We start from the raw sequence: 19796 nt of genomic DNA, 5'->3' as shown, positions 1-19796 counted from the left end.
GGCGTCAGCACCGCCCCCGGAGGGCCGGCGGGGAGCGGGGCCGGAGGGCGTGGGGCCGCGGCCGGGAAGCGGCGGGGAGGAGGGCCCGGCGGTGACAGGCACCGCAGGCGGCGGCGGAAACGACGCGGGCCCGAGAGCTGGTGAGGGGGAGCACCGGCGGTGCTGGTGTCACATGAGAGAGAGAACGGGGAGGGCACCGCCAGCCGGCACCGCGGGACGGGAGGGAAAGAGGGGCCGGGGAGCGGCTGCCCTCCGGGTAGGACGGTAACAAGCGTGCAGCCCCTGTGGGTGCTGCTTTGGAACATACTCTTTAGGAGAAAACGGTGAAGACACATATTTTTGCCAGAAGGCCTTCTTTTAACCTGGCCACAAAAGCGTCTCTGATAAAGTAATTACTGTTTTTAAGGGAAATGGAGTGGTTTTCTTTGTTTTCTAGACAACACTAATGTTTTTGATCAGGTGCTGCAAAGGAATTTGTTACTGTGCTGGAAAGATAGGGGTAACACCAGATTTGTAAAGAGAATGGGGAAGTAGCAGGAGGCAAACTGTGAGTAATATTGAAAGGAAAAAACATCAAATCTGAGTATAAGAGATTATAAAACAAATTCTTTGAAGATCCATCTTGACACCAATGTTACTAAATATTTAATAAAAATCTTGATGTAACAATTAAAACTTTACAGTTCTCATTTAGTAACAATGAAGAGTTGGGAAGCATTGGCGACGTAGAAGTGGGTTACAGCACTACACGGAAAGAATTGGATGATCCCAACATCTAGAGGATGAAATAAGTACAATAAGAATTTAAAGAACCAGAGCTTGTGTTTGCGACCTTGTAAGCACACAATTTGAAATTCTTACTGATTGAAAGCACCACAAAACCAAAATGTATATTGGGTAGTTACAAGATATACAGTTATGGAAAAAGTGAATGCTGACCTATGATGATCCAGAAAAAGAAGTTACTATAATCCATGAACAAAACTCTAGAATATTTTATATCATGTTAATCATCTCATGTGAAAAGCTAAAGTGAAACAGGTGCAGGAAGATGTGCCTAGAAATGGTAGGGAAATTAAGAGTCTGTTGAAAGAAGCTTTTCGCTTTTTTAGTTTTGCAGAATAAAGACCTTTTTTGCTTTCTATTGAACCGTCAAGGTAAACGCTGTGAATAAATTGAGCTCAAGAATGATGTTGATACATGAATAATTTAACATAGATTTTAAGATTAATAATATATGAAAATTTCTAACCGTCAGAGCGCACTGATGTTCAGGAGCAGCCGTCCAAAAGGTCAAAGAGGAGCAAAAACATGGCACTTTTTAAATTGAATGTGACTGGTTTGTAAAAGTAATGCTTTTATTTGCTGCAGCAGGGGACTAGGAAGCTTAGTGTTATATGTAGATTTTAGATCTGTTGTTCTTTTTTGTTTGTTTATATAATAGATTATTAATAAGAACTTGTTAAACGCGATTTTAGAAGAAAAATATTTGTAGTAATGTTTGCAGTCTGAATAGTTGGATTGGCGACTGAAAATTAGCCAGAAAATGTCACTGGCTAATTGCTCTGGTTTTGAGTTGAAGAGAAGGTATTGGAGAGTAAGCTGAGAGGAGTCGAAGGCTGGAGTGTAGTATGATTGAGAATAGCCCTGAGGAGAAGGACTTGGGGGTGTTGGTGAAGCTCAACGTGACTTGGCAATGTGCGCTGGCAGCCCAGAAAGCCAGCTGTACCCTGGGCTGCATCAAAAGAAGTGTGGCCAGCAGGTTGAGGGAGGTGGTTCTGCCCCTCTGCTCTGGTGAGACCCCACCTGGAGCACTGTCTCCAGCTCTGGGGGCCCCAACATAAGAAAGACAAAGACCTGTTGGAGTGAGTCCAGAGAAGGGCCACAAAGATGATGAGAGGGCTAGAGCACCTCTCCTGTGAAAACAGGCTGAGAGAGTTGGGGCTGTTCAGCCTGGAGAAGAGAAGGCTCTGGAAAGCCTCCTAAAAGCTAGCAGCCTTCTAGTACCTAAAGGGGGCTACAGGAGAGATGGGGAGGGACTCTTTACCAGGGAGTGTAGTGACAGGATGAGGGGTAATAGTTTTAAACTGAAAGATGAGAGATTTAGATTAGATGACTGGATGTCTTGATGACTGGAAAGCCAGGATTGTTCATAAGAGAGAGGAGATGGCTGGGATGTGATGAAATGAAGGCAGTGGGTGAGGTGAGAGTTGTCCAATCTTGTGGCACTATGATGGGGATTGCTTACTGGGGCTGGTGGGAGGGTGGTTTCAGATGGATAGAGAGAAGGACTTTGGCAGGGTTGACAGGGAAACCTGTGTCGGCTCTCAATAAAGAGCACTATTTAGTAGTTATGATAAACGTTTCCATGAAAATGTAACCACAATGCTCAGCAGCAGACAGAAAGGTATGTCAGATGGTAAACATTGGTGGAAAACAGTAAAGAACAAACAAAAGAATCTTGTCATGCCATTGTGTTGACAAAAAGGTATGTCAGATGGTAAACGTTGGTGGAAAACAGTAAGGAACAAACAAAAGAATCTTGTCATGCCCTTGTGTTAATCCATGGTTCATCTCAAACAGCCGATGTGGTTCCCCTGCTCCATCCCCAGCTCAGAAAGCATATAGTGAAAATGAGTGAGATTTAGAGAAACAAAGAAGGAATGGTCAAAGACAGACCCCCTGCCATATGAGGAATGACCAGGAAAGCTGGCACCCAGAATGCATCCTGGAAAGGGGTGTCTGAGGAGGATGTAAGGAAGGCCTGTGGAATCATGAGTGGCATGAAAAGAATGGGCAGGGGCCGAATGTCCATTCTTCCAGCGGGAGAGCTGGGGGACCACAAGTGAAGCTAACATGGTCCTGATTCAGCAAGATCAAAAGATGTGGTTCTGCATGAAGTTCGCGTGAACTTTAACCAAGCCAAGTGCAGGGTCCTGCACTGGGAACGTGCCACAAATACAGGTTGGGTGGAGAATGGCTAGAAAGCAGCCCTGAGGAGAAGGACTTGGGGGTGTTGGTGGATGAGAAGCTTAACATGAGCCAGCAATGTGCACTGGCAGCCCAGAAAGCCAACCACATCCTGGGCTGCATCAAGAGAATTGTGGCCAGCAGGTCACGGGAGGTGATTCTGCCCCTCTGCTCTGCTCTGGTGAGACCCCACCTGGAGTATTGCGTCCAGCTTTGGAGTCCTCAACACAGGAAGGACATGGACCTGTTGGAACGGGTCCAGCAGAGGACCATGAAGATGATCAGAAGGATGGAGCACCTCCCCTATGAAGACAGGCTGAGAGAGCTGGGATTGTTCAGCCTGGAGAAGAGAAGGCTCCGGGGAGACCTTATAGTGGCCTTTCAATATCTGAAGGGTGCCTATAGAAGAGCTGGGGAGGGTCTCTTTGTCAGGAAGTGCAGTGACAGGACAAGGGGCAACGGTTTTAAATTGGAAGAGGGGAGATTTAGATTAGATATTAGAAAGAAATTCTTTGCTGTGAGGGTGGTGAGGCACTGGAACAGGTTGCCCAGAGAAACTGTGGATGCCCCATCCCTGGAGGGGTTCAAGGCCAGGCTGGATGGGACTTTGAGCAACCTGGGCTGGTGGGAGGTGTCCCTGCCCATGGCAGGGGTTTGGAACTCGATGCTCTTTAAGGTCTCTTCCAACCCAAACCTTTCTATGATTCTATGATTCACAGGTAATGGAGTTGGAGAACTAGCCAGAATATGGTGTGAATATTAAAAGTATATGTGTTGAAGAGGAGAATGGACAAGTTCACAGGGGAGGTGGCACTGAGGGATGCTAAATACCTAGGAACCACATCCAGCTGAGAAGGATTTAGAATGGGGAAAACAGTATTGCATATGCTTGCCCTATTCTGTTTTTTTTTTTTTTTTACTGGCTTTTGGCCATTATTTGAAAAATGATACTAGGCTTAAATAGACCTTTGCTGTGAGCTGCTGTGGCTACTTTTATGTTTGCTTTATTGCTGGAATAAAGCTGACTAAGCTCTGATTTCTGATGATTCCTGCTAGACGCAGAAAGTTTTTCCCATTTTAGTGAACTTGTCATCTCAGACTTCTTGGTTGTCTTGGTTGGCTGCGCTTTTGGGTGTGGAGGGGGCGTTTTGGTTTTAGTTTTTGTGCTTTTTTAAGAAACAGGCATAAATGCCTACTTTTTTTAAGGAAATAGCTTTGCCTTCAGAACTCAAGCCACATACCAAAGTCCTCATTTCACTAAGACAGGATCAGAGCTTAAAGGAGATTGCTGTTTATACCGCAAGGGACTAGCAGTTTGGATTTCAGAATTCTTTTCTATCAGGTTTTATAAAATCTTATTTTCAGGCTTTCCATGATTTCCTTCCTAGAAAAAAGCAGAAAACACCACAAAATGTAGAAAAAGCATCCTGTGTGGGTCTGGGGTTACCCACCCCACCGTCCCTTCCCTTCAGCCGGAGCGGGGTCTGTTTCCACGCGGTGGCACTGTGCGTCCAGACACGAGTGTGGTTGCTGCTGCCTGCCAGACAGCCATCCCTGGCTCCTCAGCTACCCCTCTGCTTTTCCTGGACACTGCTTCAACCTTGCAGCAAATTCAAACACAAACAGTTCATTAGGAGCGGAATGAATTCTCTCTAGTCCGTTAAAAAACCAAATAAGCCAACAACAAAACAACCCTTAATTGTTTCTTGACCAACATACGCGTTCCCAAGAGAAACAAAGGAGGAGTTGGAATAAAGGTTTGTGACGAAGTTGATAATTATGACTAATGTAAGTGGTTCAATAACTTTCATAAAAGCAATATATTCAAACTTGGCTACAGTAATCAGGCAGATACTGCAGTTATTTACTGGCTTCTCTGAGCCAGTTGTGGGGAGTTAAAGTTACAGGTGATTTGAAGAAATTTGTAAATTGCCTTTCTTCCAAAGGAGTTCCTTTGCAGAAGATGAAAAACAAACGAGGTTCAAAAATACTTAAATGTATATTGGATAGAAGTTAAGTGCACTGAAATATGTAATGCAACTGAATTACCAGTTAAATGTAGTAAGGATAAAATGTTGGTGAATCTGCTCGTCAATAAAGGTGTTCTAAAATAATGATTTCTTTCCTATCATTACCTTATTTTGTGTACATAAATACACAATGGATGTACTGTATTATCTGGGGAAGCATTCTGCAACCCTGGATTGGCATTTGGGATTTTTTTTATTTTTAATCTTGTAATGTTGATGTACTGTACAATGATGAGCAAAGCTCCCTATTGTTCAATGCCATTATCTGCTGATCCATAAAAGAGCAGCAATGATTATGCTATTTTATTTTTTTTCATAAAGCACTCTGTAGCCTGTAGGTGCAAGGCACTATGTATATGCAATGCACCAAAGTTTCTACTTACAGGACGGTCCTGACATCAAAAGAATATACCTGTATGTCCCATGTCTGCAGACGGGAATGGGAATGACTGAAAACAAATGGCAAAATTGATGTTCTTGTATTGCCACTTACCCATGTGTCTGGCAAGAGACGTGAAAGGAGAGGTAGGAACCTGCTGTGATACCTTGAATCCAGGACCTGTCAAAAAAATAGCTCAAATTAGGAAGGAAAAATGCTGCAAAATGCAGCTGTTGTGCCGTACTGAGTCTGAGATGCTGATTTTAGTAGCGGATCCACATTAGTGGAGCAATAAAACTGTTCCAGTTGGACTTAATAGATAAAAGGTTTTTAATAAAAGATGCAGAGCTCTCAGTGGAACATGATGTAGATAATGGGGGATTCTTTCCTAAACAGAAAGGACAATTTGATTGTATGATTTTTTTACTAAATAAAACATTTATTCAGTTAGATGTCTTCTTAGTAACTTTCACATAAATACAAGCGTGCATGAAAACCAACCAAGGAATTTCTCCCTCAGCCTACCTGGAAAGGAAAAGAGAATAATATTGCTGGGTTTACATTTCAACATCTGATCAGTGTTCAGAGGATGCACAAGCAGGGTAATGTGGTTTGGTTTTCTTTTTTTTAATTATTAAATGACACCTCTTAAAAATATTATCTTGTATATCCAAAGAGGACATAATGTTTTTAAGGGAACGATCCCATTTGACCAGGAAGCTTTGCTTTCAGAGATCATGGGCCTACAGTTTAAGCAAAGAACTGGAATGTTTTTCATTCATTTAAAGACTGAAGAGGAAGAGCTCTGCAAGCCACTGCCAGAGCTCTCAAAGTGTATTCCTGAAAGAGGAAGCTGTTTGCCACCAGGGAGTTGGCAAACGTAGATTTTACAAGTAACGCGTGTTGTGTGTTTCGGTGGTGCAGGGTGGGGGATGTTACTGTTTCTTGGTTTTATTTTAGTTTACATTTCTTGGTGGTGGCAGCTTCTCTAGTGGTAGTCCTACTGAGAGGTTGTAAATGTCAGAGTGTGTATTAATACCGAGAAATCACAAGTACTGAGCAATTTAATACTGTTCCATTGTCCTGATGTGTTGTTTTAAAGTAGGGACAATTACTTCAGTTTTTCTGAATGTTCTTGGAAATACTGTGATTTTGAAGAACTGGTATATCCTACGTAGCAGTGACTGGGTGATTAATTACAACTTGTCAGGTTCATAAATATTTTTGCAGTGGAGAGACGGATCCCACCTTGGTGATTCTGTCTCACAATCTAGGCGTTCTCTCCGTTTTCTGGGGCTCTTTGGTCTTGGTGTCTATTGGTATTTGTCTCTGAGAAGGCAGAGACAGCAACATACATTTACTGTAAAATTAAACTGTCCGCAGTTAGTGCAAATTTAGGACTAGTTTAAGAAGCAACAGAACTGGCATCTAGCTGTATGGTTTGAATTATTCAAGATCGCTCCTGGCTTCTGCAGGTGTGAACGTGTTGCACAACAGATCGACTGTGATCAGTGTACTGAGTTACCGTCGTACACAGTACAGTGGGAGACAACTGTCTTCTGATAAATAAACATAAATTCTTCTTACAGAATCTCTTAATACAAGCATTCCTTTTGAAAACAAAACAGTTAAATTAGATTTTCTTATCCTGTACTAGACCATGTGTCATTGAAGAGAGGGCTTACACCATAATTTCTAAAATTATTAGTAAAAGTACACTGTGCTCAGGCTATATCCACATCGTGTAAATTTAGGGAAAATGTATTCTTATATTATGCCTTTCTAATGGGAATCCTTCTTGCTTGGGAGGATGTCTTTGAATTTACTTTTTTTCACAAAACTAATTTTCTATCAAAGTACCAAGATATTAACAGCAAAACTTTTTTTTTTTTTAACAAAAGTATAATTTAAAAGATACATTCTCAGTAGATAGTGATGCATTTTTAGAAGCACTCACTGAACCAAGTTAGATTTATTTAATTCCAGTAGTAGTAATTTATAGGGATATTCAGAATGCTCATTTTGCAGTACTTTCGTGTCTTGTTACTAACGCAAGTCCCTTCGTCCTAATTTGTGCCTGTGACTTTAGTGCTTAATGGCAGGGGTACCAGCTTTTAGGCAGATTCAGAGTTATTCCTGATTCACCTTTCAGAAGTGATTTAAAGAGAATGGCTAATGCTTTGGAATTCTCTTTCTAAATCCACTGCATTAGATATTCATTACAGCAGTGAGCTGTGTGGTACATACTGTAGACAGAAATGTGACCACAGTGTCTTTATTCAAAAATATCTAATTAAGTTGACTGTTGTAATTTTTTTCTGAGCTTTGTTAGACAGGAAATTTTGCTAAATTGGGTTAAATCTGAGGCAAGAACATACCGTTTTGGGACTGGCATTTTAAAGAGGGTATACGGTTCGGCTGTGTATGCACCTCGTATCTGGCATAGGTTAGGTAGCCATATGTGAAACAGAATTGTGTTTGTAGAAAAGGTCTTTTTAATCACAATGATAAATCAAACCAGATGGTCCAGATTTTTTTGTGTGTGAACACATTTGCTTAGTCCACAATTTTCAAACGCTGGGAAGAAGGATTTTTTTTCTTTCTTACTGTGAAATGCTAAGTTTTCACGTTAGTCTTCTACAATTCTAAAAGATTCTAGTGATAATAAATTCTGAATCAGAATTACTTCCAGTTACACTTTCTGATAACTGCTAATCTTTATGCTTCCTTTCCTGAGAAGATAAGGTGGTCACGGGGGTTTTTTTTGTATTATTACCTAGTGTTTCATCAGAACTGTATGTGAAGTGAGGGGGAATTCTGTATGGTTTTATTAGACATACATGTCTGGAATGAAAATATAAACATTAGCTTACGTTTAACAGAGCATACCACACTGTTTCTCAAATAGAATATGTCTCTTCCTGTATAATATTCTGTTGTTGATTTATGTTAGGTCTTGTTTTATTAAAGAGGTTTAAACACTCAAATATTCTTTTACAAGCGAACCACGATCCTTTTATCAAGTACAAGTAGGGTTTTGTGCTGTTGATATGCTGTTACTATGGCTGATAATTGGAGGTTTTTAAATGATTTATGATCTTGCTTTAGGGAAGATTTAGTGCATAATGTAAAGGTCACAATTGCATCGTACAGAAACTGGGCCCAATATTTTTCTCAGCAAAGGTTGGACCAGCAGAGCTGAAGAAGCATTCTCCTACCATTATGATTTGGGAGGGAAATGAGCAAGAAAGCTGGAAGTGCTGTCAGTGGGAATCCTAGCTTTGCAACCTCCATATGTTTTGTAACATATTCATTGGAAAGATGAATAGGTACATTGTCCTTTCTTTCTGTGTAGGGTTATAAGGAAGCTGTTAGTGCCCTAAATGACACCAGTCTTGCATGAAATGTTTTACGGTACATCAGTGAACTGGCCTTTTGCTTTTGGATATGATTGTGGATATGATTGTGCTTGAGCCAGAGATAGATCATCACGTGCTTAAAAAAAATACTTGCAGCTTAGGGGAATGTACTCTGCTTAAAATCATTCCTTGTGCAGATACGGGGACGGAGACTTTATTCCTCTCTCTTTCTCTTCTGCTTCCAAGAAATTAAAAAAAAGCTGTGCATTCCTGCACTGGGAAACTAGGCAGTGTTGATACATGTAGCAGAATTTGTCCAGATAGGAAATACGAACTAGTGAATTTTGAGTATGATTTATTAACCCAAACAGCCCCAAATGCTACAGCTGTTAATCAGAACCATGTGTAAACATTTTGAAATTACTTCTGTAGGTACTTTGATCTTGAATTTGATCTAAAACATGGGGGAAGAGCTATGAAATATAGACATTACAAACTCTCAAAAAAAGGAGAGGTTTTAAATCGAATTCTTTGGCCACTGGCCATGTTTCCATTCTCCCGGCTGAATGAGTGCACTGGTGTGGAAGGATACCTTATATAGATGAGAAAATTTAAATCTGCGTATAGGGGCCTTAGTAAGAGGTTCAGATAGTTAATCAGAACATTGCTACATCCTGAGCCCAAAATACAAACCCTGGGCATGTGAAATACACTGTTTCAAGTGAAGTTTCGGTTCAGTTTCCATTTAAAGCTTATCTCATAAAATCACTTTTCCTTCCTGTCACTTGAACCGTGTCATGTCTGTGTTGAGATCTCTTCTAAGGACTTTTACTGGTGTATATGATTATTTTTTTCTTTTTTTTGCCTCCTCTCTGAGGCAGTGCAAAGCTTTGCTGTCCAGCCTCCTAGATGTTTTCATCTCTTCTTACCATTGCCTCATGCACGTTTTACCATCCTCTTGCATAGTCATTCTCTTTTTTCCTTGTTTTCAAGTCATGTTTTCTGTGTCCTGTAAGAACAGTGTCATCATACCTTATTGTTTGACTCATCCTTAAAATATTTTTCTGCAAAACTTAAATCATAGTTCATTAAATGTTCCATATCAAGAAATCCATGGTGGAACAACATTTATCTTTCTCTTTTAGGTCCTGATGTAGAAAAGGACTTAATCCTTTATTTAGTATTAAGCCCGGGAAACTACATTTGTGCTTCTCCATGTTGGGGTTCTAGTTGAACCCACAATAGCTCTGTACTTGATTTTACCATTGTCCTCCTTGGACCCACTTCCAGCTTTCACTTTCAGGTGGGCAATTTCCCATAATATACTCAGTTTTCCACGGTCCGTATTGCTATTCTTCTTTGTTCAGTAGTTTGTGTATCTGGGGCACTACAAAAATAATGTTCTGCAGAGAGTACTGAAAAATACCATTCTTGCAGAATGAAGGAATTAGGTTTTATAGTAATGAAGCATTTTTAGCAACTGACTGTACTTTGGGCATCAAAGTTCAAATTCAGGTGGAGCTAATCCCAGTGGAGTAGCTTTGCTTATAGCTGGTGAGAATTGCAGTTAGCGTCACTGTACCTATCAGCTGGATTGTTTATAGTTTCCCTATTTATGAATGTTGGTTCTTCTCCCTGTCATTTCTGATCTACAGTGGTTTGCCCTTTAATATCGATACTACTACATGTGATCTCTTACTGGGTGAAAGGTAATCAACTGTCTTGCATTTGTGGAATTGATCTTATCAGTTTTCTGTAATAACGCAGCTTTGCTGGTGTTTCCAGAGGTGTGAGTAAGACTAAAAGGAGCTCTTTCCATATTCCCAGAAGGGAATGGAGCACACAGTATATAGGACAGGAAGATTTCAGAATTGGTTTATGAATTTGTTTGCATTCTTTTTTGGAAACCTGGGCAGTCCACCCAATATGTGTATTGTGTTTATTTACCTGGTTTCACCATCATTTCTTTGCACTTTCACTTGCAGGTTAGACACCTAGTCCAGCGAGAATCAGAACAATGTCCTACGTGTTTGTGAACGACTCTTCCCAGACCAATGTGCCTCTGCTGCAGGCTTGCATTGATGGAGATTTTAACTATTCCAAACGACTGTTAGAGAGCGGTTTTGACCCAAATATTCGTGACAGCCGAGGCCGAACCGGCCTTCACCTGGCTGCAGCCAGAGGAAACGTAGACATCTGTCAACTCCTGCATAAATTTGGTGCTGACCTACTAGCCACTGATTACCAAGGTAACACAGCCCTTCACCTCTGTGGGCATGTGGATACCATCCAGTTCCTGGTTTCTAATGGACTTAAAATTGATATTTGGTAAGTCACTTTTTTTCTTTTTTACAGCGAATACTTTGTAATATATTACTTTTCTGTCACCAGAGCCTTGCACATAAATCTCCTGGGTTTGAAATGCTATATTTGGTGCAATTCAACCTTTTTGAGATATCACTTAATAAAAACACAAAACGAAAAGGCAGGAAAACAATAAGAGGCCACTTCTGCTAGCCTGTACAACAGGCAAAACAAATAAAAATAGCAGCTGCTGGTGTGGGCTGCTGTATCTAATTCTGCCTCTGTGATGACATTGCTATCCTGGTTTGGCCAGACAGCCAGGTGTGGGTGGTTGGCACCAAAGAAAAATCACATTGACTACTTTAAAAGATTTTTTTCCACCACAGTTCTATTGTAATTGTTGTACTGTCTAAGACAAAGAAAATACAGTGTATGTGTGTGTCAGTTCATTCCCATACTCCTTTGGTAACAATGCCTCCTTTCAGTGTTTTCCCCTTCCTTCAAAGTCTGTGACTCAGCCCTTCTTTTAAATATTGTATATTCTTTCCTGCTGGCTCTCAGCAGCTGTCAGATGCCAGTGCTCAGATGCAAGCTCTCAAGCTGCAAAATAACTAGTTGTTTCATTGCAGTAACTGAATTATTTTGTTTGTGGAACTTTCTGCATAGCCACAACACATTGCGAAAAAACAGTAGTAACTTCAAAACTTTTGAGGTTTTAAATTTGTTCTTCTTTCACCTGTCCCTCATTAATGTTTTCAACTCAGCAAAACTAGTTATAGGCAGGCCAGATTCTTTATAGGTTGCAAGTTATTTGGGTTTTTTTTTCTCATTTCAAACAACTCTGGTGAAAATCCCTAGTCTGAATGCAGCTCTGGTCCTTTTCATTATTATTTTAATAGTAGCAGAGGGACCATCTGTATTTTATTTCATTTTTGCCTGATGTCCTAATACCCACATGGAAAAAGGAACCATGAGGAACCAGATTGCACAATTCCTTCTTGAAATTAAGCATGATCTTGAACATTGCCATAAATCTAGTGTTTATTTTCTGTTATAACACCCAGAGATTCCCATTAAATTAGAGTACTAGGAATTCTCCTGTTATTTAGAGAAAAAAGAATTGTGTAATTTCAAACCTAAATATACTGGTTTTTTTCTATAGTCAGTTATGCCATAACTTGTATAGACAGGAATTTCTTACTGTCTGATATGACAGAAGGTAGTTCTGGGGACTTAGCTAAATTATACTGTGTTATGCTGAGTTGTCTTATTACAAAATTTCTATATTAAAAGTTTCTTTTCTTCTCATGTCCTTTTGTGGGGTTATTTTAGCAATCACCAAGGTGCAACACCACTTGTCCTTGCAAAGCGAAGGGGTGTGAATAAAGATGTGATCAGACTGCTGGAATCTTTGGAGGAGCAAGAGGTGAAAGGATTTAACAGAGGAGCTCATTCAAAGCTGGAAACAATGCAAACTGCTGAAAGTGAAAGGTATTTACAAAACAAAAATAATTACTAGGAGAAATAGTGTTTATGGCTTTTAGATTGTTGTGATTGACTTGATAGTTTGTTCCTCAGAACAGATAAGATCACATTTCCCGTGGTGTTACCAGACCAAATCAAAATAAAATTTTAAATTTTGGAAAAAATCTCTTTAAACAGATCCAATGTAAGAAAAAAAGAACTTTCTCTATTGAGACTTTGATTTTATGGTGGAAATTTTTAGAAGTAATTACTAATTTTCCATTCCAGACTCCCCCCAAAAAAATATTCTACCACTTATCACAAAGCCAAAGGGAAGATGGGGTGAAATGCAAAATGCCAGTATCACAGGCTCACCTGTGATACACCCTTTCAGTAAGATGGATTGTCTATGCAAAGAAGGGATAGCAGACTATTTATCTATCTGTACTTGAATAAAGGATTTGATACAGTGCCATATATGAAATTTCTATTGGTAGTAATCCTGGAAAACATGGAGAGTAAAATAAGAATTTCCTGGTGGCTAAAGAGATAGTGAAAGGAGAATAGAAGATTTCAGGAAAATTGCTGACAATTTCAGGGAAAGTATTGGATCAGAGTGAAGTTACTGATGAATTCCTAAGGGTCTGATTCTGGGATTGTGCTTACTTATAATTTTCATAAATGATACTGGCATAGTAGCATGTTAGTGATACTAAGAAGTGAGATAAAGGCATCCCAGAGGAAAATTGGGGTGGTATAGACAAAAATTTGGGATGACAAGGGAGAGGAAATTAACAGGAATAAATTGTGGTTCTGTAGTAAAAAAACACAACTTCATTTATCTAAAGCTGTATGCCCTAAAATGGAAGTTTCTCAGTGAAAAATGAGGATATAGGAGAAAACACTTGATGCATTAGTCAGTTCCAGGAGTTGATGCTACCCAGAAAAAGACAATGAAGTCCTAGAACACACAGAATGAGATATTTCCACTACATAAAGGAAACTCTCAGTGCTGTTGTAAAAAGCAATGGTAACTTCTGCTGCGTAGTGTGTTTTATAATGCTGTTTGGCCCAATCAAAGAAGTTTATTTTATCCTTTAGGAAGCACAGAGAAGCAATACTTCAGCGCTCAAGGGAACAGAGCGTCTCCTTGCAAAAGGAGGCAACTAGAGTTTTAGCCCATCAGAGTGAAGGCCGAGGTGTGTGTGGTTGCTCACAAGAAATACTGCTTTTGAACAATGTGAAATAACTCTTTAAGACAAAAGCTGATGATAGCACAAGAGCCAAAGGATACAGATAAACCACAAATACTTTTTTGATTGAAAATTGGGAGTGGTTTTTTTACAGTGACCTTCGAAGACAGAATTCTTGTCAGATTTAGATGAGGCAAGAAGCTTTGCAGGTTGCAAAGGAGGCTAATTCTCTTGCAGAAACCATTGAATTGCCAGTAAATATGACAGAACGTCATATTTTATAATGCAGATTAATAATGCAAGGGATCCTTCCGGTACCGTTCTGTTTTTTAATTTATATGGGAAACAGGTTATCAATGTTGTTTGGAATACTTGATCTTATACTGAATTTATTCAAATTTGTAATTTTTGGTATTGGCTAATAATGATCGTGAGCTGTGACTGCTGGAACATTATATCACAAAAGCCAGAGTTTTGTCACGCAATTGTTGAGTTTGTGTCAAAATGTACACAGCCTTCATTGTATGTAGATGGAGTTGTTATCTACGTTGAGTAAACAGAAAAGGTGAAACCAACAAAATTATAGAAATCATGTAAAATACTCCCAGTGAGCAGATTGGAAGTTCTTTCTTATACATTACGTGACCCCGCTCATCAGAGAGACTGTTGTAAGCCCTAAAATAGAAAATTTAATATTATTCTCAAAATTAAATGGGTATAAGTTATTAGAATTTGTGCATATTACCTTTCTGACTTAATGACATTTTATTGAAAGTTTCTTGTCACACAGAAATGTGTTTATGTTGTTTTTGTTTAAACGTATGGACGAACAGCTCAGCCCCACTTAAATTCCAATTTTTTATTTGATAGTGTCCCTTTAATGAACATAGCTTCCTTTTTGTTATTTGACCTTCATAAATGTTATATTGTTTGCTTTGGCAAGGAAGTCAGCAACTCTCCTTGGGGAGAGGCGCAGAGACATAAACAGTGCATTACCCAGCCTGTTTGTGAATGTGTTTAAAATGTCTGAAATACATTATTTTTAAAATAACAAATAACAGATGCCTGCAGCAGCAGAAGCAAGTGAGCTTGTATGCTGTTTGCTTTCTAAATAAATAATGTCTTCCTAACAGTTGGCTTTTCAGACCTCCACCGTTTCACTCCTCCCTCTTAGTATTATTTTCACATTTTAGAGACGCTTAGATAAATGTCTTCTGTCCTCTGCCTCCCCAACGCTCTTACATTATGTATGAACCTATGGAGAAATAACGATTGCTCTTTCTACAAGCCGTCTCTGACCTAAGTTTTCTGCTCCTTATTGCATGCACTTGCTGCTGCTCTGGAAGCAGAGGCCAAAGTTAGGTTCCTGAGTCAAATTTATTGTCTCTTGCTCTGCCCTCCTCCCCGCGAGGAGTGGCCCTGTGCTGTCAGGAGGCAGAGCTCGCTCTGGCTTTCAGCGCAGACGATCCGTCCATCTGCACAGCCCGGCGTGACCTGTGACTGCGCCCACAAATGCGTCCACACGTCAACTTCCACCTTGTGCTGGAGGCAGACGAGCACATCTGCCTGGGCCATGGGGCACAAATTCTGCTGTAGGACGCGTTGCTGCGCTACCGTTTCTTACGCCGCTGTAATTCGTAATAAGATAAAATATCTTGGCTAACGTTGATTTTAATTGGGTTGTAATATACGATAGCAAAAGTGTTTTCTATGTACCCTTCTCCATTTAATGAGCAAGCATGTGATCTTTTCACTGAAAGTGCATTGCACCTTTATTTAACCTCTCTTGGTTATGTATTAACTAGTTAGTATTTAATGAGTGAGTAGTTCTGTTCTACACCAATAGCTGTGTTTTACTAAACGCTTTGTTTTTCTTGGGAAATCATAATAAGCAGGGAAGATGACAAATCCTGCAGTTATGGGCAAGCATGAATAGCTTTACAGCAAGGTAAATATTTTAAAAAATGAAAAAGACAAGCTGTTTAATAGGCAATTTCTGAAATCTTCTGCATGTGATGCTGCAATACTTCAGCAAGCTATGGGAGTGTAGGCTAATTATTCTTCAGCGGCTGTACGTCCTAAGAAACAATACCATATGAATAGTGTGAAGTTTTAGTAGTATAATCTTAGAAGAGAGATTAAAAAATGAGACCTTTTTCTGTTAACAATGTTTTGTCAATTTATTATTGTCACCAAAAACAATAGCATTTCTACAATTAGTTTTGACTTGGAAATTACTTTTCCCTGAAATGTTTTCTTTTATTGTTTCTATAAGAGAGAACTAGGAATATGGTAACTGAAAGCAATTAGAAGGGAGGAAAGAAATTGTTTTTTCTCTGCTTACTTTCTGCTATTGACATCATTGTGCCTGTAGTTGGTTCGTGCTTGTCAGAGCCTGATCCCGTAAACACCTGTGTCTGTAATTTCACTCAAGTGAGAAGTAGTAGGGCTGTGCAGATGGCTGAAATTTTTCATAAGTGAAATCAAGTAGTACGAAAGTTTTCCTATTCTTCGTGAGGTTTTTCATACAGCAACAGTTTCCTATTATAAAACAATTGTGAAAGCAGCAAAATTGGGAGAACGGTACAGGAAGCCATAACATATTTGAAACAACTTGCATCTTTTTCTAAAGGCAATTCACTGTCAAGATGACTGCATCATACTAACTTTATATTTGTTTTTCATTTAAAAGTGAGAGTTCCAGTCCCTAATTTATAGTCTGACAGTTTAAGGGGGCCTGATGGATTGGTAGTGGAATGTTAAAACATCAAAGCAGCTGCTGAACACCATATGGCAGAAAACACAGTGATGCCAACTTGTCTTGAGGATCAGAAAGTTTCTGAACTTCTTGTTATCCAAATTTATTGTTTTGTGTGATATTTTTATGCTAGAGAAGAGGCCTCTGTAATGAAGACATGGAGGAGAGTAGTAAAGAGCATTACAGAGTTCAGAATCTAAACTATATTGGTTAAAGTTTCCATTTTATTCATCAGAGTTTATTTTTAAATCATGTTTTTTGTTTTATTTAGAAGAGCTGTGCCCCTTGAGGTTTCAGCTTATGCTTCATTAAATTTTACTAAGCCATATTTAGTAGGAATTATGGGGACTGACTTTTGAAGGCTAATAGGTGGCAAGCCTGCAAAAAAAGTGTGGTTGTACAGATACAAATATCATTCTCTTTACACAGGTTAATAAAACATCCTTTCAGCTAACTTAAGTTTAAGAGTTAGGAGTCTTTTCCTGATCTGCTTTTCTCTTGATTTAGCAGAGGCAATGCTATAAATCTGCGGGTGGGTTTAGTTTTTAATTTGGAATGTTTCAGTTGCTCTTAGTAGGATTACTGTCGTCATTAAAGGTGCATTCTTTTGCTCTGATGTATTTTTAACTTTAATCCTCCGTAGTGCGATGGAAAGCCATTCCCTCCTTAATCCAAACCTGCAGCAAGGTGAAGGAGTTCTTTCCAGTTTCCGCACGACATGGCAAGAGTTTGTGGAAGACCTGGGCTTCTGGAGGGTGCTGCTCCTCATCATTGTCATTGCTCTCCTGTCACTTGGAATCGCATACTATGTTAGTGGGGTGCTGCCTTTCGTAGAAAACCAGCCTGAACTGGTGCACTGAGGCAAATGCAAAGCAGCGCGCCGTGCTTTCCCCTCTTCTAATTTTATTTTGAGCTTCTTGGAATTACTCTCTTGGTGCAGGCAGTGGCAGATGTATATACTGTTTGCCTTTTGTACTTACTATTAACCCCTTTGAAAGAGGGATTAATTCATTTCAAGTAAAACACTAAATTCTAAAGCATTCCTAAGCTACCTCTGACTTATCTTGACTTGCCAGCAAGATGTGAAGATAATCCTCTCTGTTGATAAAATATTATGATTAGAAAAGGCCTTTCATGATGAATATTAAATTCTTGGGCATGAAAAATATATGCTAGTACAGAACCAAATTGCATTTATTTTCCCTATGAAGAGAGGTAAATCTATTCTTGCATTTTTGTGTGTGCTTCAGTTGAAAAAAAACCATTATTTTAAAAGTCCTCCTCAAGAAATCTGAATAATATAATAATACATTCTGATATATAGGCAGCAATAAGCTGCAACTTCATAGTTCCTTTAGTGCCTCCCCATAGTTTCATTTCTGCTAGTTTATGAAAAGAATAAGAAATAGTTTGAGTTTGACTATGTCTTTAATGTATAGATCACTCCTTTATTTATTAGGTTAATGTTGTGTTTCTTCCCCAAATGAATTTCGTGTTGTTAATACCTGCCTGAAGTAAATTTTGTAGAACAAAGCTGGTTTTGTTGTGCTTTGGAAGTAAATTTGTTTCAGCCTTAGGCTGAAAATTTTGCCTTTTTGTTGAAATGTTACTAAGCAAACCTTTCTTTGTAAGGATGGTTAAAAAGTGATTTAGGTGTTTTGCTCTGTATATAACAGTTCTGTAAGGCCGTTGTTGTTATGAATATGTCATGAAGGATAACTTTTCCTTCCTCCCACAAGGACCAGACTGAAACATATAATTGTATTGTTTTCATGCTTGTGGAGAGGACTTGATTGAATAGAATTCCTTTCTAGAATTGTTTTCCATTTCAGTTGTTTTCAGACAGCACTTATATGACTTATTTTCTGAGTATACAGAATAAAAGTAGTTAAAATGTTAATATTTAGGAGCATTGTATGAAATGAAATCTTGACCCATTCGGTACTTACCTGTGAAATCGTGTGTTTGTAAATAACCTAGGGATATGAATCAGTTAAAATAATTTCAGTTGGAGGTTTTCAAAGAAAGCAGATTCTCTCCTTCCACGCTGATCAGATGTTAAGTCTGATGGACATAAGTCCCTTAGTTGCCATTGCCTTGAAAATCCCAAGCAAAATTAATTCTGCAAACCTAATGAATTCTTTTTTTTTTTTTTAACTTAGCCACTCCTAAATTGTTGCTAACAACATCAAATCTTTATAAAATTATAAATTACAATAAGTGCTGATAGAAGTAACTGCATACTGGTCTGCTATCATATGTTTTTCTTGTTTATGGGTTTGAGTGAAGACGGTTGTTGTCTTTGTTTTGATTTGTGATGTGGGCTTCACTGAGCTGGGCCATATTCTAAATTGCATCTGAATAATTCTTGATCTCATTTCTTAAGGTCAAGGTTAATGAAATGATACTTTACTAGCATCAACAATGCCGCAGAGGAGAGCCTCTTAAAAAAACTGAAACAAAACAAAAAACTAGAACATACTCCTCTTCTGAATATTTCAATTATTGTACATCTGTTCATGAACAGAGAAACTCATATAAACTCATATACCTAAATTACATTTACCTCTCTAAACAAGTACATTTCTGTTAATAATGCTCTGTATCTTGAATAATCATGTTGTCTTTCAGTATGTGTTGTCTGCATAATTTGTAATTGTATTCTCAGTATGGGTGAATGCTGCAAATAAATATGTGTAGTAAGTATGGTTTGGTTTATTATTACATTAGTGCAGCAGTAATGATGCTCCCCCATTTTACTGAATTCGTTTGTTGTACATTGATAATGAGCATTTCAGAAGTAGGGAGGTCCCCTCCCTGAGAAATGGAAACCACACTGTTGGTATAAGTGAGGTTTTAGAGCATGGTTTCTTTACGTTTGCCCGTTTTATTTTCAGTATTATTAGTGAATCAAAGTTGCTGTCTGTCTCTCTCTCATCTGAGGTTTCAGGTATTGAAAGCATTTCAGCTGTTGATCTCGACACTCCTCGAGATTTAAGGTTACCTCTCAGAGGGTACCAAATACAACCAAGAAAACCAAACTTGGGCCTTAAGTAGCCTTTCCTAGTTTGCTGTACCGTGCTTATGCTGTATGCATAAGCAGTTTTGGAACTCTGCATTGAAAAGGTTTGAAAAATCATTTGTGCGTTCCAAATTAACGTATGTCACTTTTGAAACCCAAGGCACTGTTTGAACTTCACTGTGTAATGTCTGTCTCTGAAAAAAGGATGTGATAAACGTCTGATTACAAGGGGAGTTCGTTCTGGATATACCTCTGTTATTGAAAAAGGACAGCTGTGTCTTTCGATATATCTATAAACATTAACGACTTCCTTTTCA

The 19796-nt window shown here is 39.0% G+C and overlaps 1 protein-coding gene across 2 annotated transcripts in view; it reads left to right on the top strand.

Moving 5' to 3' along the window:
- The window catches only part of ANKRD46 (ankyrin repeat domain 46), a 19681-nt gene extending 518 nt beyond the window's left edge, over positions 1–19163 (top strand). The window contains exons 1-4 of one of the 2 annotated variants that reach the window (XM_014965582.1): positions 117–140; positions 10724–11066; positions 12375–12533; positions 17101–19163. In XM_014965582.1, coding sequence (XP_014821068.1) covers positions 10756–11066; positions 12375–12533; positions 17101–17317 — 687 coding nt within the window. In that variant the 5' untranslated portion in view covers positions 117–140; positions 10724–10755 and the 3' untranslated portion in view covers positions 17318–19163. Of the gene's footprint in view, positions 1–116; positions 141–10723; positions 11067–12374; positions 12534–17100 lie in introns of those variants that run through there. The other variant, XM_014965580.1, reaches the window with a different exon arrangement.
- Positions 19164–19796: the final 633 nt, after the last annotated feature.

The sequence above is a fragment of the Calidris pugnax genome, unplaced genomic scaffold (assembly GCF_001431845.1).
Source record: "Calidris pugnax isolate Ruff unplaced genomic scaffold, ASM143184v1 scaffold41, whole genome shotgun sequence".
In the NCBI taxonomy this organism is placed as follows: domain Eukaryota; kingdom Metazoa; phylum Chordata; class Aves; order Charadriiformes; family Scolopacidae; genus Calidris; species Calidris pugnax.
The sequence above is the reverse complement of the archived record's forward strand: the minus strand, read 5'-3'. Positions and strand labels throughout refer to the sequence as shown.